The sequence below is a fragment of the Callorhinus ursinus genome, unplaced genomic scaffold, assembly GCF_003265705.2.
Source record: "Callorhinus ursinus isolate GAN/ISIS: 27379988/994484 unplaced genomic scaffold, GSC_fseal_2.0 scaffold52, whole genome shotgun sequence".
NCBI classification, from domain to species: domain Eukaryota; kingdom Metazoa; phylum Chordata; class Mammalia; order Carnivora; family Otariidae; genus Callorhinus; species Callorhinus ursinus.
The window spans coordinates 8,478,960-8,499,821 of record NW_027397114.1 but is presented as its reverse complement, the minus strand read 5'-3'; the positions used below and the strand labels follow the sequence as shown (position 1 = coordinate 8,499,821).

At 58.4% G+C, this 20,862-nt stretch overlaps 3 protein-coding genes across 5 annotated transcripts; 1 reads left to right on the top strand and 2 right to left on the bottom strand.

The window, feature by feature from the left end:
• Nucleotides 1-14,261, top strand: PGAP3 (post-GPI attachment to proteins phospholipase 3). 3 transcript variants are annotated; one of them, XM_025859360.2, is made up of 8 exons: nt 29-507; nt 1,738-1,835; nt 2,809-2,961; nt 10,775-10,837; nt 11,428-11,489; nt 11,864-12,000; nt 12,288-12,492; nt 12,652-14,261. In XM_025859360.2, exons 1-8 carry the CDS (start codon nt 327-329, stop codon nt 12,713-12,715), a joined length of 963 nt encoding a protein of 320 aa, XP_025715145.1. In that variant the 5' UTR covers nt 29-326; the 3' UTR covers nt 12,716-14,261. The 3 variants fall into 3 exon arrangements, with proteins under 3 accessions (XP_073739971.1, XP_025715146.1, XP_025715145.1); XM_073883870.1 differs by having other exon boundaries at nt 1-507; nt 12,288-14,261; XM_025859361.2 differs by lacking the exon at nt 2,809-2,961 and having other exon boundaries at nt 28-507.
• A 341-nt stretch (nt 14,262-14,602) lies between these two features.
• Nucleotides 14,603-16,795, bottom strand: PNMT (phenylethanolamine N-methyltransferase). The gene is made up of 3 exons (XM_025859380.2): nt 16,441-16,795; nt 15,652-15,859; nt 14,603-15,560 (listed from the first exon to the last, which is right to left on the bottom strand). Exons 1-3 carry the CDS (start codon nt 16,781-16,783, stop codon nt 15,119-15,121), a joined length of 993 nt encoding a protein of 330 aa, XP_025715165.2. The 5' UTR covers nt 16,784-16,795; the 3' UTR covers nt 14,603-15,118.
• Nucleotides 16,796-18,436: 1,641 nt separating this feature from the next.
• On the bottom strand, nt 18,437-19,977 carry TCAP (titin-cap). Its single transcript, XM_025859181.2, has 2 exons — nt 19,542-19,977; nt 18,437-19,294 (listed from the first exon to the last, which is right to left on the bottom strand). The coding sequence occupies exons 1-2, from the start codon at nt 19,649-19,651 to the stop codon at nt 18,901-18,903; spliced, it is 504 nt and encodes a 167-aa protein (XP_025714966.1). The 5' UTR covers nt 19,652-19,977; the 3' UTR covers nt 18,437-18,900.
• Between the last annotated feature and the right edge of the window lie 885 nt (nt 19,978-20,862).

The following is a 20,862-nucleotide window of genomic DNA, read 5'->3' as shown; positions in this document are numbered from 1 at the left end:
GAGCGGTTCCAGGTATATTAGGAAGCGAAATTCGACGGGGCTGGTGACAGAAAAATAACCGTACTTCTAATAAGGAGAGCATGGAGAAGAAACAGGACGCATGTTGATAAAAGACCAGTTTATTTTGCTCCTTAGCCCTGTCGCCTCAATAGACGGAGATGACAGTAAAACGAGGGGCGGGGCAGGCGCCCACGGAAATCCGGGCACTTCTATTTCCAGTGGGTGGACGTCACCGGAGAGCGAAATAAAGAACACAAGGCACTTCCGATTACTCCGGAAGTGAAGACTCCTAAGCTCCTCCGCCGGCGGAGGGCCAGGTTGAAGGGATGGCCGGGCGGACGGCGCGGCTGGTCCTGCTAGCTGGGGCAGCCGCGCTAGCAAGCGGCTCCCAGGGCGACCGCGAGCCGGTGTACCGCGACTGCGTGCACCGGTGCGAGGAGCGGAACTGCTCGGGGGGCGCACTGAGGCACTTCCGCTCCCGCCAGCCAATCTACATGAGTCTAGCAGGTAAGCCCCTCCCCGCGGAAAACCCCGCCCCTCAGCCTTGGCCCCTCCCCTTGCGCCCCTAAACCACCTCTGAACCTTCGTTTCCCCCGGTGTCCGTTATGAGTGTGAATGGAGCCCCAGGGTGATTAGAGCAGCATCAGCCAGTCTTACTTTTTATTTATTCAGTTAGTATTTATTTAATATTCCTGGGTACTGGCTGTAGAATGACACTGAAATCGGACCCAATGTCCTGCCATTAGGGTCCACAGTCTTCATGGGGACATTAGCCTTCTCTAGCCCAAGGTAGAGGATGATCTGAGTCCTAAAGGACCCTTAGGTCAAGCAATCGCAACATATGGGGGAGGAAGGAATCGTTTCTGGCTTTGAGAGGGCAGGAGCAGGGATCATCTTGGAATATTCTGTGAAAGAAGGGCTTCAGGATGGACACATTAAATTTGGACCTGTGGCCATAGTGGTCCCCCGGTGTGTGACAGGTGTCACAGTAGGTTGGGTAATTTTCACAACCCTTTAAGTTTCCTTTCACCCAATTTTACAATGGGGAAACTTGGAGAGGTTAAGTGCCCTGCCCTAAGTCACATAGTCAGAAAGTGGTAAAGTGGAGTTTCCGGTTCTGGCCCGTCTGACTACAAGTTTGTGCTCTTTACTATCCCTTTGCATTCCAGAGGGAACAGAGAGAATGGAGGCCCTGGGCAGATGTGAGCGTCTCCAGTAGCTTGGTTTAACTCAGGGAGCAGGGTGTGGGTGGGAGTATGGGAAATAAAGTTGGAAAAGCAATTTGGGGACTCACAAGTCATAGTGAAGAATTTGGGCTTCATTTTCATAGGAGGGGGGTACGATGGCAAGAGTTCCTCCCTGGCGAGTGAGAGCAAAGCTTAAGTTCAGCAAGAGCAAACATAAACCTACGTATCCATTGATGAGTCTGTCAGATGCCAAAGTTCCCATCTTGGTGGAAGGAGAAGAGAAGAAATGTCTGTGTTTGCTCACTGCACACCCCCATCCCCTAAAATACATACACACACACACACACACACACACACACACACCTTTCCTTTATGTGTGTGGCCTACCATGTCTCATAGATCCAAGTGGGAAGTTAGAATTTTTAAGATTTCATCTGGTTCTCTCCATCCTGCAGGCCCTCTTAGCCTGCATTTGAGTTTGGGTTCCATTTGAGCTCTCTCTGTGCCTCCTGTGATGGGGAGTTCACCAGGTCCCATTTCTCTGTTTCAGGCTGGACCTGTCAGGACGACTGTAAGTATGAGTGTATGTGGGTCACTGTTGGCCTCTACATCAAGGAAGGTCACAAAGTGCCTCAGTTCCATGGCAAGGTGAGTTGGAGGGTCAGGGTAGGTATATGGTGATAGTGTTGTAGGAGAAAGATACCCCTGAGTCAAGCAGTCTGAGCTATGGGGTGATGGGTGTGTGTTTGGGGCAGGTGCCTATTCTCCAAAATCTGCTGGTTTTCATATAATCAGATGGAACCAGTGTGTCTTGGCTCTGGATTTGGAGTAACAACATTTGGGAAGCTGTGTGACCTCAGAGAGTGATGCTGGACTTCTTAGGGTGGCTGAATGTTCACCTTGCTACAAGGATGAATTTCCTGACCCCCCCCCCACAGCATCCTTTCTTTTGCTTCTTCAGTAGTAGTCTGGATTAAAATAGTAATACCCCCTCAGATTGCCCAGCAAGTCCTGCTAGTGCTTTTTTTTTTTACTTTAAATTCAATTAGCCAACATAGATACAGCATTAGTTTCAGATGTAGAGTTCAGTGATTCATCAGTTGCATATAACACCCAGTGCTCATCACATCATGTGCCCTCCTTAATGTCTGTCACCCTGTTACCCCATCCCCCCACCCACCTCCCCTGCTGGTGCTTTTTCATCCAATATGACCTTGTTCTAGACTATTGAGGTTGGCAAGAATTATTCTCCCCAGTTTGTCAGAGTAAGCTGAGGCTCAGAGGCCTGTGGTCAGCGGTAGAGGAGGAAAATATTAGGACCTCTGTTTTCTGGGTGGGAAGTCTATGTATGCTCTTTCCACTAGGCCATCCTGAGCCATCTATACTGGCCCACCTAGTCTCCCAGAGACCAGGCTTACAGTGCTATGAATGCTGGCTAGGACAGAGGGAGGACCTTCAGTTAGGGACTGGACCCAAAGAGGGACTGTACCTGAGGCTTCGGCCGAGGTCCAGAGCTAAGGAACCAGCCAAAGACCTGTTGATGTGGCACGTCAAGGAAAAGCAGGTCGGGCTACTTGGGCTTGCTCGCCCCTCAAGCCCCCTCCACGTGCTCCCTTTTCAGTGGCCCTTCTCCCGGTTCCTGTTCTTCCAAGAGCCAGCTTCTGCCATGGCCTCTTTCCTCAACGGTTTGGCCAGCCTGGTGATGCTCTGCCGCTACCACACGTCCGTGCCAGCCTCCTCCCCCATGTATCCCACCTGCGTGGCCTTCGCCTGGGTAGGTGACTTGGCAGGACTCCTGCTGTACACCCTCCTCTAGGAAGGAGGAACTCTTTGATCCCCAGTCTCTCCCAACAGGGCTTCCCTTTACCTGCCTTCCCCTGTTTTCTTTCCTTCCTTCCTTCCTTCCTTCCTTCTTTCTTTCTTTCTTTCTTTCTGTCTGTCTTTCTTTCTTTCTTTCAAGATTTTATTTATTTATTTGACAGAGAGAGACACAGCGAGAGAAGGAACACAAGCAGGGGGAGTGGGAGAGGGAGAAGCAGGCTTCCGCGGAGCAGGGAGCCCAACGTGGGGCTCGATCCCAGGACCCTGGGATCATGACCTGAGCCGAAGGCAGACGCTTAATGACTGAGCCATCCAGGCTCCCCTCCCCTGTGTTTTCCAGGTCTAAAACTGCAGCTGTGGGTGGTCAGGCCTAGGGAGAAAACAGGGAAGGTGCTGAATCAGACCTTACCTTCCTAGCAGAATCCTAGGCCAGGCTGTTTGGGAGGAAGGGAAGGAGGGAGGGAGGAGAGAAACATTTGGTCCTGAGGGAGGAAGCCACTAAGAGACCCAGTAGGGCAATTTACAAGCACAGAAGGGAGGTGGGTGGTAGAGACCCCTCTGCACGACTCAAAGCACCCTCAGTCCCAGCCCAGGCCTGGAGGTGTGGCAGCCACAGGACTCTTAGACCATCCCTGGGAAACTGAACTATGATCCTTGTGAGTATCCAGAGAGCTCTGAGCTTCACAGTGCGACTGGTCAGAGGAGGCGGCGTCGAGGGCCCGAAGTTGTGTGAGAAGCACGGACTAGGGTACAGCTCTGAACTGTGACAACCGTGGGGAGGGCGTGAGAGTGAGAGGCTACCATCAGGGCCCCCAGTGTAAACCTTCTGTGTTCACTTGCCTGCCTGCCACCAAGGCAGCCATTCGTTCATGTATTGAGCACCTCCTATGTGCCAGGCACCTGGCTGAGTGCTGGAGATCCAAAAGTATATAAAAACAGGGAGTATCTGGCTGGCTTAGTCAGAGAGCATGCAACTCTTGATCTCAGGGTCATGAATTCAAGCCCCACATTGCGTGTAGAGCTTACTTAGAAAAAAAAAAAACTAAACAGGGCGCCTGGGTGGCTCAGTCGGTTAAGAGTCTGCCTTTGGCTCAGGTCATGGATCCTGGAGTCCCAGGATCGAGTCCCGCATCGGGCTCCCTGTTCAGCGGGGAGTCTGCTTCTCCCTCTTACCCTTCCCCCTCTCATGTGCTCTCTCTCTCTCTCATTCTGTCTCTTTCAAATAAATAAATAAGATCTTTAAAAAAAATAAACAAAAAAACAGGTTCCTGCCCTGCAGTGGTAACCACACAAGCACACAATCGAATGTGAAAGTACAAGTCTGGAAAAGTGCAGTGGAAGAGATGTGCTGTAGGGGTGCGTGAGGGAGCACTAGACCAGACCTGTACCGGGCAGTCAGGGAAGGCTTCCCTGAGGAAGGGGCTTTTGAAGTAAGATTGGAATGATGAATGAATGTTAGCTAGGTGAATTCAGGGAGAGTGGGAGGAGTCATCTACACAGAAGATGCAGAATGTGCACAGGCAGAAGAGAGTGAGAACCTGAAAGGCCGGGAGGCCTGCTGTACAGGAAGCCAGGGAGTGGGTACAAAACAGGTGGGCAGGTGGGCAGTTAATGGGGCCAGCCTGTGGAGAGCCTGGGGGCACATTAACACTTCAGATCTGGACTCTCGAAGCATCAGGAAGCCACGAGGGTTGGAGAGGAGAGGTTTCAGGAATAGATTTGCTTGGAAAGCTCATTCTGGCTACTGTGTAGCAAACAGATTGAAGGGGTGGAAGTGGATACAGGGGGCTAGTGAGTTTTAGCATAGGGCACAGTAGCTAGACGGGGAGGGGGCATGGGTCTTGGGAAGGGGGGTTTTAAAGAGAACTATGTTTGAGCTATGTTTTGAGGTGATTAACATTTTTTTTAAGATTTTAGGGACACCTGGGTGGCTCAGTTGGTTAAGCGTCTGCCTTCGGCTCAGGTCATGATCCCAGGGTCCCGGGATCGAGCCCCACGTCGGGCTCCTGGCTCAGCGGGGAGCCTGCTTCTTCCTCTCCCTCTGCCTCTCCCCCTGCTTGTGCTCTCCCGATGCAGGACTCAATCCCAGGACTCAATCCCCAGGACCCCAGGATCATGACCCAAGCTGAAGGCAGACACTTAACCGACTGAGCCACCCAGGTGCCCCAACATTTTTTTAAATTTATTTCTTTAACACATACATAGCTCTTACTGTATATCAGGTATGATCCTAAGCATTTTATAAATATTAACCTCGTTAATCCCTTAACAAGCTTATGAGATAAGTGGTACTATTATCCCGAGTTTACAGATGGAAACCAAGGACTGAAAAGGTAAAGTAACCTGCCCAACGAGCCAGGGTTTGAGCCCTGCCGTCTGGCTCCTGAGTCTGCACTCTTGCCATCTTGACCGTGCTGACGAGCCTCAGCAGTAGGGAGGCGAAGGAGTCTAGGATGGAGCCCCAAGGGGCCCCCGAAACATAGAGGTCAGACAGAGGACAATGAGCCAGCAACAGAGACAGGAGTGGCTGGAGGGGTAGGTGTGGTTGAGAAGCCCCGGGACAGGAACAAGGGGGAGCAGGTAGGCCGTTCTCTGGAATTCTGCTGGACAGTCAAGAGAACTGAAGGACACCCCTGGATCTGGCCACCCCAAGGCCTCTGAGGACCTTAGGAAAACTGGTAGCACGGGGGTGCTGAGAAGTCCACACCAAGCCTCAGACTTAGGTGACAGGGATTGGAAGGAGGCTGTTAAACCTCTGGGAAATGTCAATCCTCCCTCATCTTTTCTATTTTTTTTTTAAGATTTTATTTATTTATTTGAGAGAGAGAGAATGAGAGATAGAGAGCATGAGAGGGAAGAGGATCAGAGGGAGAAGCAGACTCCCTGCTGAGCAGGGAGCCCGATGTGGGACTCGATCCCGGGACTCCAGGATCATGACCTGAGCTGAAGGCAGTCGCTTAACCAACTGAGCCACCCAGGCGCCCACTCCCTCATCTTTTCTATTTAACAAATATGAATAATAAGTGTTATGAATTACATAATAGGCATTGTCCTAAGTACTTTACATATATTTTCTCATTCAATCCTCATAATACCACTGTGAGCTCTGAGCAGGGCTCAGAGGGGGAAAACCTTGTCCAAAGCCAGCAGCTCACAAGTTAGTGACTGGTGGAGGCAGGTTAGCATCCAGGACTGGCTCCAGGGCTCTAAGAGCACTTAGCTCCTCTTGTGGGCTGTCTCCGTATCCTGAGCAGTGTCTGCTGAGCATTTGCTGTGGGTAGAGACAGGGCTTAACACTGGTGGGAACGGAGGCCCTTGCCCCAAGAAGCTGAGCCTCCGGGAGGCGCAGGTCCAGCTAGCCCGGGAGGCAGAATGCAGGCAGAGCCCTGGGAGCAGTAAGGTGGGGAGGGAAATGGCGTCCTCTAAGTGGAAAAGTCTGTTGGGGAAGCCCAGAGGGGGGGAGGGGCTCCATCGGGGACTCATAGGCCTGATCAGGCTTCGACACATACAGATGCAGGGAGAGGAGGTTGGATTTCTGTATCTCAGGCTGGAGGCACAACCAGAGCCGAGGGGCAGAAGGTGGAAGGGGTGGGACCTCGATAGGCAGCCTTGGAAAGGTCAGCCTGGCCACAGTGTGGCTGGGTGAAGGGGAGTGGAGGGAGGTAAGGTGGCACAGAGAGCCCCCGAGTGCTGAGAGGCAGGGACGCTTGTGTAGGCAGGGGCCTGGCACCCACATACCCTGTCCTGGGCATGGGTGGCATAGAACCACCACTTCCTGTTTAGGCCTCTCTCAGAGGAGGGAGTTTGGGAGTTTGGTCCTGGCCAAGAAAGCAGGAAGGGCAGAGAATTGAGGAGGGCACACCTGTCCCCTTTCCCTTGGGGTTCTTCCAGGGTCACTGCTGTCTGGGCCCACGGCTGCACTCCCGCCCCCACCCCTGCTAGAGAGCACTGGACAGTCCCTGCCTGAACTCTCTGAACAAAGCTTAGCACCTCCTTGGATAGACCGGTGGGTCTGGGGGGACCTCAGAGGGTCCCAGCCTTTGCCAGGAGTCACAGCTCTCGTCTTCATCTACCTGATTCCTGGGTCTTTTCTCTTCCTTCTTGGTGAGGGTCAGGCCTCCTGATACTCCTCAGTCCAGTCTACTGAGGACCCTTAGGGACAGAGCAGGAGATGTGAGGTGGAGAGAGGGCAGATACCTGGGGCCTGTGCCTGAAGACATCCTACGGGATACAGGGTTCTGGAACATGGAACCCCCACATGCCGGCACTAGGTCCTCGAGGGACCGAGTCTCTGTGCCCACACTCCCTTGATGACCCAGTTTGGATTTTACACTTGATCTTTTAGTCCTATGGGCCTGTGTTTGCGGGGAGGGGATCCTGAGCTGAATGGAGGGTGTGGCAGTGGACTTTGTCTTGGGCTGGGTCTTCTGGAGCGAGTGGGGCTCCTGATTTCTGTTGGGATAGGATAGGACGGCTTTTTGCAGGTTAAGTCTTGGGAGAGTTGTCTTTCTCAGTCTTTTCCCCTGGGGAATGAGGAGACCCTGCCCTAGCAGGGCTGATGAAGCTTTGGCACAAGAGAGTAATCTCTGCCTTGATGTTTGGACCTGGCTTGGGCTGGGCATCAGCCAGGCTTTAGGGGAGCCTGCCAAAGCTCTGCACACCACAGACCTTTGACTTCTGGAAACTGGGGGCCCCTGCTGTCTGCAAAGCCAGGAAGCCAAACCAGTTCCCCGCCCCTTTGTCCAGTAAGGAAAAGTCCTCAGAAGTAGAGGTGAGAGAGTGAGGGTACCGGGAGAGCTCAGACTGTCTCTGCAGGATGATTGATGGAAGTGGGGACTGACTGTGCTCTGCCTCTGCTGCGGAAACCACGAGAAGAGACAGGTTGGGCCTGCAGCACAATGATGGTTAGACTTCAGGAGGGACTTCCCACTGGTCAGACAAGAGCCAGTGGAACAGGCAATGGCAGGAAATCAAGGAATCCTTTTTGATGGTGGAAAAACCACCTTCCTCCCATCTCCATCCGCCTCTTCCCCTATTCTCTCTCAGGAGTGAAGTGGGGCAGGATTGCCCTGCCCAAGGCAGGGGTGAGACATTGTGGCCTCTGGCGGGGCTGGGGGGGGGGGCAGGATGGCAGCCGGCGTCATATTTAACATTCTGCCTCCCCCACTTCTGAGACACCGAGCTATTTAAAGACCCACATGTCCCCACTGCCACGGTGTCAATGACAGCCCCGAGCACTGGGGCTTAGCACTGGGGTCGAATTCCTGACAGATCTGGCTCATTTGGCACCCAACCAGTTTCACGGCTGTGATATTTTTGTCTCAATTTTCTTATTTTCCAACAGACTGAAACAGCCTCCTGCTCTCCCTCACCCAGCTTTCCCTGTCCCCCTCCATTTCCACCCTCATTGGCACCCTGCCCTTGGTCTCCCCCTTTGCTCAGCCCCTCCTGGCCTGTCCGTTTGGCTAGTTACCATTGCCCCCCGCCAGCTGAGCCACCCAGACGCCCGAATGGCTTCTTTTGGCCAGGCGTTCTGCAGACATCATCTTCAGGACCCTCTAATGCAGTGGGTATCATTATTAACCCCCTTTGGTAGATGAAACAGCTGAGACTCAAAGGTTTTATTGGTTCAAGACCACACAGCTATGTAGGGACTGAGGCAGAACTTGAACCCAGGGTCCATCTTATTATGGAGGCTCATTAAATTCTTGTGCATACTACGATTATTCCCATTTTACAGATGAGAAAACAGAGGCCCAGCAAGGCTAAGTAACTTGCCCAAGGACACACAGGAAGTGTAGGGCCAGGATTTGAATCCTGGCAGTCTGGCCTGGGGGCCTCATTCTTAATGACACTTATCTCCCAAGTCTGTGGGAGAGGAGAGGGTTGGAAGAGGAGTCCCTCATAATGGGACACTGCCCAGGGGAGAGGGGACTTTTCAGGGGTGCAGAATCCAGGCTTCAGGTGTGTCTCTGTAAGTGGAAGACCCTCCAGGGAGGCAGTTGAATAGGGGACCCAGGCAGCTCCCACTCTGTCCCGAGGAGCTAAGCCCCGGTCCCATGCTGCCCCCCACCCCTGGAGCCACCACTTAGCTCAGTCCTCTTGTCACCTCTCCCTTCCTGCTGTGGCTGACAAGGAGGACTGGTTGGCTGCCAGTCCCTGCTGCCTTCCCCTCCACCTCCCTCTCCCACTGGCTCCAGGACCATTCTCCGACCCGAGGGTATCCCTATTCCTGGCCTGCCCCGGAGACCTGGCCCATGTGATCTCGGGGGCCCTGCCTCCAGCCCCAAGTCTGCTCCTCTCCCCATGCTGACCCTGAGCGTCCCAGACTTTGTGGGAGCAGTGTCTGAGAAGCTGCCCCGTTCTTTCCCATCCTCCAGCCCCCAGACCATGCCTCATATACCATCTCAGGGGAAGGGGCAGCACCAGGGATGGGACTGGATGGCCGTCTTCAAAAGAGAAGCAACCTGACCTAGAATAACCACCTGATGTCAGGGCTGGAGAGGGAGGAAGGATCACTTAGGCTAGGCCCCGATTAGTCACAGGGGGAAGCTCAGGCCCAGAGGGCAGGGCCTTTGTCCAGATCGTGGGGAGCGTAAGCCGAGAGACTCAGCCTAGGACCCAGGCCAGACAGGCTCGCAGGGGGCTGGCTACCTGAGCCTCCAGAGACTTCTAGTGCTGACTGCCTTTGCACCAAGCCTGGCCCGCCTCTACCCCTTTGCTTTCCCATGCTCTCATAAGCCCTTTTGGGCCTGCAGTAGGGGACCCATCCTGTCGTCTGACCTTCCTGCCACAGGACTGGACAGAGAGGCTTCTTCTCTGCTTCCTCTGTCAGGCTCCTGGCCAGTTTTCCTGCTGTCCTGGACCCAAATGAGCAGCTCCTGGCCTTTACCCGTCTCGGGTACGTCGATAGGCAGCCGTCTGAGGCAGGCTTGTCCCCCCCGCCGCCTCTCTCCAGTGCATCCCAGGCCAGACCGCTGGCTGCCTGTTTTCCCCTTTGACTCATTGCCTCTGGTTTCCCAGCCCAGTGTAGGAACCGCCCCCCACAGCCCACCCTTCTTTCAGTGATCTGGGCCTCGGCCATGGATACAGCACCAACTCCCACAAGATCTAGGACTCGTTTGCAAGATGTTTTGTACTGTCTCCTTGCAGTTCATTTCCAGGGAAAAGGCCCCAAGTGTGCTCCTGGGCCCTTGCCCACCACAGCCCCTTCAGCCTTCCGCTCCTCCCAGAGCTTGGGAAGCAGCAGATGCCGGTCTGGCAGGTTGGGCCGGCCCACCCAGGGGGAGGCTCCGTGGGCCAGCCTCCTCCTTAGAGACTTGGCCCCGGTGGGATCGGCTTGATCTCCCTCCCTTGCTTGCTTTGCTCAGGACACACCCCAAGCTGGCGCGAGCCCCTCCACCCCACCCACTTCATTCCCGCCCCCAGAGGCTGAGGTCACTGGCTCCCCTGGCCCGGGTGGGGCTGTCATCACCTGCCGGTTGGGGGAGGAGGCGAGGCCCCCCGGGGGCTGTTGTCTTAGCGATTGAGTAAGCAGGGAACTTGGCTCTGCCGGAACTGGTTCCCAGGCCAGGCCGGAACCTGTGGAGGCCGCAGTCCCCGTGGCCTAGGGGGCTCAGGCTTGCGGCCGGCTGAGGGCACAGGTTGGTTCCGGGGCCAAAGGGGAGCATGTTTCTCTGCTCCACAGAGCCCCTTCCCCAAAGTGCCACCCCTGTGAGTGCTCCTCCCCACCTCAGGACACCACGCTGACTAGCGCCTCCCTGCAGGTCTCCCTCAATGCTTGGTTCTGGTCCACAGTCTTCCACACCAAGGACACCGACCTCACAGAGGTGAGCGCCCCTCCGGCTCACCCTCCTGTGTGGGAGCGTCCCAGAAGAGCCCAGAAGGGGTGGGGGCCGGCTCTTAGGTTTCGGAGGGACTCCCTTGCTCTGTGCTCGGCATTTTTAACCTGTTCGTGCACCTGAGCCTCACTTGGCCCTTGTGAGGTAGGTGTGATGATTGGCCCTTAACTGACGACGCCCCTGAACCTCGGAAAGGCTGAATCGCTTGCCCAGGGTCACCTAGCCAGTAAGAGCGCCACCTGGACTTGGGCCCACAGCCGTGGGACTCGAGACTGCGCTCCGCATTCTGCGGTGTTCTGGAGTCCTGGCAAGCGTCTCTGCCCGTGCCCCCAAAGCCTTGCGGCTGAATACATTTTAAACAGTTGTATAATGTGAATACAAGGGTCAGACCATTCCATTCAGGAGTGAAACAGCAATAGGCAGAAGGGAGCACAAGACAGACAGCCCCCCTGCCCCTCCAGAGGCCTTGGACTCCCAGGCCCCCCTGCCCTGCCCCGTCCCGGGTGGGTCCTCTCAGGGCCTTGCCCATCTTCCCCTCCCTTCATGCTGGCCCCTCATCCAGCTCTCCCTGTCTTCAGAAAATGGATTACTTCTGTGCCTCCACCGTCATCCTGCACTCCATCTATCTGTGCTGTGTCAGGTGAGCCCATCTTGGCCCCTGCAGGGGCAAAATCAGGCGCTGGGGGCAGAAGCGGGTCGCCTCGCCCATCCCTAGGGGTGTTGCCCCTGGGGCCTTGCACCCCAGCGTGCGCATGCACACGCACCCCTTCCGGGCTGTTCTGGCTGGGGACTCCGGGGTAGAGCGAGGGGCCCTGGCTCTTTCCGAGAAGCAGTAGTGCTTGGGCCCACGCCCCCCCTGGGGGGGGGGATTGGAGGCCTGCCGCGCTGACCTGTTTGGGTAGGGGAGGAGGGCCACGGCTGCCACACACTGACGTCAGGGTGAAGGGACGCTTAGGGAATGCTGCTCTGGGCACGGGCTGCCCTCCAGCTGAGCGGCTCTGGGTGGCGCGGCAGGACTGTGGGGCTGCAGCACCCGGCCGTGGCCAGCGCCTTCCGGGCCCTCCTGCTGCTGCTGCTGACCGCGCACGTCTCCTACCTGAGCCTCGTCCGTTTCGACTATGGCTACAACCTGGCGGCCAATGTGGCTATTGGTGAGGCTTGAGAGGGGACTGAGGCCCCAGAGGGTTGCGGGGAAAGGGGGCACCTGGACCATGTGTAGAACTGCTGGCCTGGGGTGGAGGTAGGGATTTGATGGTGTTCCTGGAAAAGGTTCTAGAGAGGTCTTTAGGGTGGGGGAAGGGGAAAGAATTTGGGGTGGGAGAGGAGAGTCTAAAGATGGCCCTGGGGTCAAAGAGCAGGAGAATAGGAGAGGCTTTGCTGGGGGGGGGGGGGGAGAGGGAGGTCCAGGGAGTGAGTCTCCCCTCCCCCGCCCCCCCAGGCCTGGTGAACGTGGTGTGGTGGCTGGCCTGGTGCCTGCGGAACCGGCGGAGGCTGCCGCACGTGCGCAAGTGCATGGTAGTGGTCCTGCTGCTACAGGGCCTGTCCCTGCTTGAACTGCTCGACTTCCCGCCTTTCTTCTGGGTCCTGGATGCCCATGCCATCTGGCACATCAGCACTATCCCCGTCCACGTCCTCTTCTTCAGGTGGGTGCTTCTCCCCGCCCACTGGGCACCTTCTTTGTGCCCATCCTCACCTGCTCCTTGGAGGAGACCGAGGCCTCGCCCCCTGCGGGCTTGCCTATACTCACCCCCACGGGGTGCTTTCAAAGCCAGACCTCAGTGGGCTCCTCCCTCTGCCCACAGCTTTCTGGAAGATGACAGCCTGTATCTGCTGAAGGAATCAGAGGCCAAGTTCAAGCTGGACTGAAGGCCCTGGGAGCGGTCTGCCCCACTGGGGATCCTGCCCTCTCCCTGCTGGCTCCCCTTCTCCCCATAATCCTTGAGATGATTTTTTCCTTTTAACATCTTGAACTTGGACATGAAGGGTATGGGCCCAGAATCATGTAACTGCCCATCCCCTTGCTCGCCCCCACATGGCCCTCACAGGTACTCGGAGTCTGTTCAGGCTTGGCCTGTCAGCATCCGGGGTTGGAGAAAGGTTCCGGGAGAACTGACGTGGAACTGCGTTCTTAGCTCCACTGAGAGGAGAGCTGCCTCTGCCTCTCCGTCAGCCTCTTCCCTCACCGCCTGGGTGGTTCCCACAGCTGTCTGTCCAGCTGGGAGACCAGGTTCCACAGGCCTTTGGGGACACAGTGGGGCCCCTTCCATTACCCCCTGCCCTCCTTCAGGGCACCACTAGGTGGCACTAGACTCTTGCTCTTTGGCTGCCCAAGTTCCAAGGCAGGTCTCCTCCCCTTGGGATCTTGACGAACCAAGCTGCTGGGATTGGGCAGTGGTCTCACCAGGACTGTTGTCTCAGCCAGATCCCCAGGAGCCTGCACGTGAGTGTGTAAGGGAGCGAGAACTAGACTGAGAGCATTGGGCATTGGACTGAGCGTGTGGGATGCTGGGTGGGACGGTGTATGAGCCTGTGTGGAGAGTGGGGTGGGACGGGAGTGGTTTGAAAGTGTGTGTTGAAAGACGAGCAGGGGAGTGTGGGTCAGGGCAGTATGCACAGACTGGGTGTGAGGTGGGTGTGAGTGCGGTGAGTGTACCACGCAGGGGGGGGAGGTTGGAGAAAAATGGGGGATCAAGTTACCACCACCATCTATCTATTGAGCACCAGCTCCAGGGCCCCAGGCCAGGCAGGGAGCCCGGATATCCTCAAGGTCTGGCTCGGCGGGGTACGGGTGTCCAGGCTGCATGTGGGTGTCCCTGTCCGTGGCCCCCACTTTACAGTCCACCTCCAAATCTCAGAGGACCCACGCACAACTCAGATCACCCTCCAGAACCAGCCTCTCGGGAGGCAGAGGGAGGAAGGGATCGTGGGAGCCTCTCCAGCCTTTCTGTCACCAAGGCTTCGTTGCCCCCCCCCCCCCAGTGCCCTACCTGCTAAGCCCCTTTGTCACAGCCTGGACCTTGGGAAGGGGGGGCAATCTGAGGGAGTAGGGGGAGAAGGCCTGTGGCTGGGTCCGGTTTCTGGCCTTCCCAGAGGCAGGCAGGGGCCACCCTGTATCTGCACCCCGGTAAAGGTGACCCCTGCTAGTAGCCAGCGGCCCGAACACATTCCTGCTCCACAAGGATAGAATGTGGGGCTCCAGAAACTTTCCATCCAAAGGCAGTCTCTGCGATTGGAGCAGGGAGCCTGGATTCTTATTCGTTCCCTGCCCCCTTGTCCCTCCCTGTGGTGTAGAGGTGCTATGCTAGGACTCCAACCTCAGACTTGGGTGGCCCATGTTTCTTTTGATACTGAGAACTATTTTAAGGTAGGAGGATAGCAAGGGACATTCTTAATAAACCAATTCTCAGCCTCACCTACCCTTGTTCAGCTCATCTGTGTGAGTAGAGGAGGCCGGAGGGAAGGAGAAGACGGCTGGCTGGAGGCAGTGGGCAGCTGGGGTCTGTGCCTGGGCAGGGAGCAGATGCAGAGCAGCGGGGAGCTCCAGTCCAGCTGCGGGGGGGGGGGGGGGGGGGGGGGGGGGTAGGGAACTGGTGCCTGGATTGTAACTCCTTCCCTGTGCACTCTCCACTTCCGTCTCCTGATTATACCCCTCTCCCCTTCTGGTCTAAACTAGGCTCTACTCCTGTTTTGTTTTGTTTTTTTTTTAAGATTTTATTTATTTATTTGACACAGAGAGACACAGCGAGAGAGGGAACACAAGCAGGGGGAGTGGGAGAGGGAGAAGCAGGCTTCCCGCCGAGCAGGGAGCCCGACGTGGGGCTCGATCCCAGGACCCTGCGATCATGACCCGAGCCGAAGGCAGACGCTTAACGACTGAGCCACCCAGGCGCCCCTCTACTCCTGTTTGTTACTTAACCTTTCCTAGCTTCACCTGTAAACAGGACAACAGGACCTGCTGCGTGTGAGGACCGAGTGGGCCTAATAGGTGCTTGGCACACAGCAAATGCTGAACGAGCTCCCTCTGGCCTTGACTTAGTTTGGGAAGAATGAGTGGTAAAGAAACCTACTGTCATGGAAGCTTCTGGAAAAAAAGGCTAGGGTTGGTGGCTTCCACACCCCCACAACCTCAGAGAGAGCTCCTTGTTTCCCAGGAGAGCCACAGACAAAGCTGACGCTCAGCAGGAGGAACTTATTTCTTTATTAGGTGCCACCTCACATAACAGGGAATCTGGGTGTATGTGAGCCCCCAGCACTGGGTGCACTGGGCCATCACACCCCCGCCTTCTTCTGGGCCCAGGCGAAGAAGATGCCCTTGACATCGTCTACACCTGTCTGAAGGCAGGCAGGCATGACGTAGGTGCGCAGGTCCCGCACCTCATAGCCGCTGCGAACCAAGGCCGCCATCACCTCCTCCTTACACACGGGCACCACCACCAGCCTGGCCTCCCCAGCCAGGTACCATGACTCCTCCAGGGCCCCGATGAGGACGAGGTGCCCCCCAGGCCTCAGCAGGGTGGTGATGTGGTCCAGGGCCCTCTGGAAGCTGGGAAGGTCCGGGCTTACGGCCTCCAGGCAGAAGGTAGAGACCAGGGCGTCGGCAGGCAGGGGCGCCAGGCTCCCAGCGCCCAGGGGCTGGGGCTGGTGCACATCGATGGGCAAGACCCGCTTCACCTTGGCTCGCAGCTGGCGCTCCTTCTCCTGCCAGGACTCACTGTGCAGGGGCAGGACCAGGGCTCAGGGCCACCCCACACTCAGTCCTCTGTTGCCCCCCCCACCCGCCACTCCATGGGCAGCCCCCTTACCCCTTGCCCTCGATGAGGCAGACATGCTGGCTGTACGTGCTCCAGTCGAAGGCCCCAGGCTCCTCCCGCAGCCAGAGCCCCAGCTCCTGGCGGTTCACCTCCAGAAAATCTGTCAGGGTGATGTCCTCAAAGTGGGTGCAGGCGCTGAGCAGCTGGTATATGGTGGGGCCCGAACCAATGTCGATGAGGCTGTGTCCTGACACCTCACCTGGCGGGGTGGGGGAGCAGAGCAGGAGGGTCCTGTGCCAGCACTGTCCAGGCAACCCCGCCTCAGTCCCTCCCTCCCTCACCTGCTTCTCCCAGCCTCTCTCGATTCTCCCTCTGGAAGTGTGCCTCTCTCTGGAAAAAGCATCGGCTAACCTGGGTCTGAGTCCTGGCCCCAACGTGGACTGACCGACCTTGGGAAAAGGACTTAACCCCCTCTGAGATTCAGCTTCCACATCTGTAGGACCGCCGCTCCCTTCCGTGAGGCTTAGGTGGGGAAATCCGGAGGTGCCTGGCAGTTCCTGCACGTGCCTCTCTTTCCTCCCCGATCTCGATCTCGGTCTCCCCCTCTGTCTCGGGGGTCTTCGGGGTCTCTCCTGCATCCCCCACTTCATCTCCCAGTGCCCTCTCCACAGGTCCCTCTCCTCTGCCCCCTACCTAAGGGATATTGCTTCTCTTCCTCTTCTGTTTTCACCTCTTAACTACCTATCTCTGCTTCTTGGTCCCCATCGGGCTCGCTCACGCATGCCCATTTAGCTCTCTGATGACTTCTTGTCCTCCGGGCCTCAGTTTCCCCGCGCTCACCGGTGGCGAAGGTCTGCGCCAAGCAGCGCAGCTTCCAAGGCCCCACGCCGTCCGGGCTGCTCAGGTCCCCCCGAGGGGGCGCGTAGTTGTTGCGGAGGTAGGCGCGGGGCTCGAAGCGCTGGTAGGCGGAGGCCACGGCCGCCCGGCCCGGGTCCGAGTCGGGGGCCGCGCCCGCAGTGGGACTCGGGTCTGCCGCGCTCATGCCGCCGTCGTCGCCCGCGCTGTCCTCTCGCCTCGCGGCCCCTTTATCTGCCGCCCGACTCCCCGCCCGACCCTCCGCTGCGGGGGCGGCGGCTGCGCCTGGAGCCGCCCGGGGCTCCGCGCTGCATCTCCCCCAGCCCATCCATCACCCTTAGTGTCCGAGCAGCAGACACTCGGGGCGCGTGTCCCCCCCCCCCCCCCCCCCCCCACCGCTCCGCAGCTGCTCCCGCAGCCGTCCAGCCTTTGCCTCACCGGGCCTGGTCCGAGCCAGCTTCGTGCCCCCAGGACCCTTAGATCCCTGCCCCGCCGGTCCCCATCTCCTCCCGCCGCTCTCCTCCGGCTCCCCAGCCATTCACCCGCTTCGCCCGGCACCCCATCCCTTCTCTCTGGCCAGGGTTCGAATCAGCCCTCTCCCAGTGCCCACCTCCCAGCGCCCTCGTCCCCGACCCCGGGCCCAGCCCCCGCCGACTTCTCCTTCCTGAGACATCCCGTCCCGGGGTCACACCCAGGTCACCCCAGCTGCCCCCCCCGCCCCTCCTCCAGCCCTCTTCCGTCCTTTCCTACCAACCCCCGTCCCCCAGCGCCCTCCACCCCCACCCCGGAAAGCACAGTCCGTTCTGGCCTCCGCCACGGTCGCCCGGGGGCCCCAGAGCGCAGCTCCGGCCCCGCCCGTCCGATGGCCGCCGCGATAGGGGACGCGATCGGGGCTAATGCACTTAGCCAGCCGAACCGCCGGGCCTCCCCGCGGGCCCTGCGGGCTCCGATCCGCTTATCTGGGGGCTTCCGAGAGCAGAAGGCTCGGGACGTTCTGGCCATGGCCATGTCGGGGGCGCGGGACCGTGGGGAGGGCGGGAGGGCGCAGGCGTTCTCCAGGCGGCCCCGGGGCCCAGAGGGCGCGGGCTGGGCCTTCCCCGCCAAGGGATTTGGGGTTGCGCCAGTCTGGGCTCTCTGACCCCTCTCCTCCCCCAGGCCACACTACATTCCCCTCTCTCGGGGAGCGGCCCAGGCCAGGCCTGCAGGTCCTGCTTGGCACTCCAGGTCAAGATGCCAGGGTCTTCCCTTCTATCCCCGCCCCACGATGGGAAGTGGATTCCATGCGGCCATGCCAGTGGTCTTCCTGGAGTTGGACCCCTCTGGGCCAGTCCATTGTCCCTCTGCCCTAGGTAGGCTACCAGCCCCTGTCCAGATGGGCCTCCAGCCTCCTCTGTGCCCCCATCTCGTCCCAAGGGGAACGTGTCTCCTTGTTGGGCCAGGCAACCAGGTTGGGACAGGAGCCACGAAGCTGCAGGGGTCACAGACAAGAACCTGACCCTCCACTCCCCAAAACCCAGCCTGGGCTCCCTGGTCAGGGAGGGCGGAGTGCCTGACCCCAGCCAAGAATTGATTCTGTCTGGATTCAGAACTGAGAGGTAGGTCAGCCTTGGGGTCAGTGACCCCGTTCACACCCTTAGGTACAGCCAAGGACAGTCCTGGCGCCAGGCCCCTCCCTCTACTCCATGAGATCATTTAAACAAACCCTGGATGCCAGCTGGCCTGCTGGACACTGCCCAGTGCCAGGGGACTGGACACAGAGGCCAGGCACTGCACAGCAGAGCCAGGGCATGGAAGGCGGACCGGACGGATACCCTGTTTACAGCTCTGTCCCTGTCTCCCCCGCCCCCACAACCAAGCATGGAGTGTACCCACCGGCTCTGCCATATTTAGCTCAGGTGCAAGGCCTATTCCCAGAAGTGAGCTGGGGGGAGGGGGACACCAATGGGCCGGCCCCCACAAGGAAAAAGACTGGAACAAGAAGTCTGGAGCACGGCTGAGCGTTTATTGCAGCGCTAACAGAGGATGCTGGGGGCTCCACTCTGCCTCTGCCCTCTTCACATCCCCCTCACTCTGGTCTCCTTCAAGCCTCCTTCCTAGAGCATTCCAGATCCCCTTTTCCTCATCTTTCTCTGAAACTGGAGCCTAGACCAGGGTCACTCCCCTCAGGGACCTCTGTCCTCACCAGCATCTTTTGTCCCTTCTCCTGGGGCTGGGGGCACTTGGCTATGCTGGCCCCCAGCTCTATCCTTCGTGCCCACTGTCTTCACTCCCCTCCCTTTGGGAGCTCAGGGGACCCAGGCATCCTGGCCTCCGGCTCCCTCCTCCCCTAGCCCCCAACTCTGGGCAAACTACGAAGCATCCATGGCCAGCAGCTCCCCTCCATGGTCCTAGCCAGGAAGGGCCCAGCCCACAGCAGGCCCGGTGGAGCCCGAGTCACCGCCCCTCTCAGCCTCTCTGTGCTTCCTGGGACATGGAGCGGGACAGGGAGCGACGCAGGGCGCCAGGCTTGCTGACAGGCACCACGGGGGGCAGCTGCTTGGTGATCTCGGCCACGTCCTGGCGTTCCATACACTGGCCACCCAGGGCTGTCTCCAGGGCCAGCAGCTCCTGCAGCTGGATGGGGGTGTCCTCGCGCTCCTCCTTGGTGGCACCCATCTTGGCGGGGGTGAAGATGGGCAGTGGTAGCACCCGCTGGTAGGGCAGCAGGTACTCCTGCAGCCCACGGCCGAGGATGCCCATACGCATCACCAACCAGGGGGAGCGCTGCACCAGCGCCTGGCACTGGCCCTGCTGGTGGTAGGTCTCGTGCCGCTGGGCATCCTCCTCGTGCAGAGAGCAACTGGGGAGGAGAGGGCAGGGGGACACTGAGCTCCTGAAATCTGCTACCCTCCAGTCATGAGCTGGGCAGGGGGCTCCCTGGGGCTTGCCAGGATCTGGGATGCAGAAGGGGTGACTCCACTCTCCCCCCTGGGCCCTCTCCTTGTCCCTACCCCCAGAAACTTCTGCAGGGCTCTGTGCTCTGGCCTCGTGTGAGGCTCAGGAGAGGTGTTCTAGGGGAGAGGGACTCCCAGCTGCCTGGCACTCACCCCTCCTCAGGCCGTGTGGACAATGTCAGATCCTTCCATTCGGCCCAGAAGGCTTCTCGCCGCTCTCGGTCTTCCTCGGACACCTGGCAGCTCAGCTCTGCAGTGGCCATGATCAGTGCTCACCCGCTCTCAGCTCTGCTCCTCCCAGGCCCTTTAAATAGCCCCCTCCTCCACCTCCTCCAGGGGCTATTTTCAGCCCCTCTGGCGTCAGATGCTATAAGCAGAGCCAAGGCTCACCAATGGGGGACTCTGGGCCCAGGGCGGGGCTGGGGGTCCCTGGACTCCAGTCACCGCCTGGGGTCAGCGGTCAGCTTCTAAAGAGATTAAGATGCTCCAGTGGGAGCAGAGGTCGTCAGAGTGACACCTCCAGGTGTGTGACACTCCTTAGACACTGTCTGAGACCAGGCACATGCCCAGCCTCGTGCCACCTTGGCGTTTGCTCTCTGCCCCACCCCTCCCCTCCCGCCCAGGGAGGACAGCGGCCTGTCTGTAAGCAGAACAGGCAGTGGCAGGGATCGAGGCCCACTCGGGGCTCTGTACCAGGCCATTGGGTCCTGCTCCCACGGCTCTCCTCTGCCTGGGATCAAGGGCAAAGGCCCTGGGATCTGCACTGAGACCTGGTCCACGACAGCCACCACCGCACTGGCCGGAAACGACGTGGTTAGCTCCACACCTGGGACCCTGGGCATGAGCCTTTGCCAGACGTTCTCCTTTCCAGTGGCCAGTGGTCAGAGAAGTGGTTTCCCACGTCAGGCCAGTCAGGGTGGAAAGAGCAGGTGTGGGAGGCGGCTCCCCTCCCCCTCTCCCCAGCTCTATCCCCAGCAACACCCCAAGGCAGGTGCGATGCAAATCTAGGGGCTCTGATGAATGGCACAGTCAGATCTGGCTCTACCCCCACATCAGCCACGGGGCAACCTCTGCCCCTCTCTGGGCCCCATTTTCTGGTCACAACGGCCTGAGCAGCTCCACTGTGCCACCTGGGAGGGGGCTGGCTCTCACTGAAGGGGAGCAGGGGAGGGAGCAGGACAGCTGCGGGGAAAGCCCAGCACCCAATGGGAACAACTCATGAAGCAGGAAGCTGGCACACAGGGCGCTGGGCATGGGGGGGAGGAGGGGTGGGGGCATCACTGAGGGGACACAGCAAAGGGTGCCGGAAGAGGCCGTTACAGGAGCTGAGACGAGGACCTTGCAGGAACAGCAGAGTACCCAACGGGTGGCAAGGCCCGTGGGTGCCCACCTAGGGCAGAACTGCATCCTCCTGATTACTGAAGCACTAGCCCTGATTCTTGTTTCAATCTTGGGACAGCCCTACGACATAATG

What these genes read in the sequence shown, in the direction of transcription:
- PNMT (XM_025859380.2), bottom strand. Translation starts at nt 16,783, where the DNA reads ATGGGCTGGGGGAGATGCAGCGCGGAGCCCCGGGCGGCTCCAGGCGCA. An exon ending in GGCGCAGACCTTCGCCACCG is followed by an intron (nt 15,860 to 16,440) that starts GTGAGCGCGGGG and finishes CCACCCCGCCAG; the next exon opens with GTGAGGTGTCAGGACACAGC. An exon ending in TGCCTCATCGAGGGCAAGGG is followed by an intron (nt 15,561 to 15,651) that starts GTAAGGGGGCTG and finishes GCCCCTGCACAG; the next exon opens with TGAGTCCTGGCAGGAGAAGG.
- PGAP3 (XM_073883870.1), top strand. Translation starts at nt 327, where the DNA reads ATGGCCGGGCGGACGGCGCGGCTGGTCCTGCTAGCTGGGGCAGCCGCG. An exon ending in AATCTACATGAGTCTAGCAG is followed by an intron (nt 508 to 1,737) that starts GTAAGCCCCTCC and finishes TCTCTGTTTCAG; the next exon opens with GCTGGACCTGTCAGGACGAC. An exon ending in GGCGGCCAATGTGGCTATTG is followed by an intron (nt 12,001 to 12,287) that starts GTGAGGCTTGAG and finishes CCGCCCCCCCAG; the next exon opens with GCCTGGTGAACGTGGTGTGG.
- TCAP (XM_025859181.2), bottom strand. Translation starts at nt 19,651, where the DNA reads ATGGCCACTGCAGAGCTGAGCTGCCAGGTGTCCGAGGAAGACCGAGAG. An exon ending in TCCACACGGCCTGAGGAGGG is followed by an intron (nt 19,295 to 19,541) that starts GTGAGTGCCAGG and finishes TCTCCTCCCCAG; the next exon opens with TTGCTCTCTGCACGAGGAGG.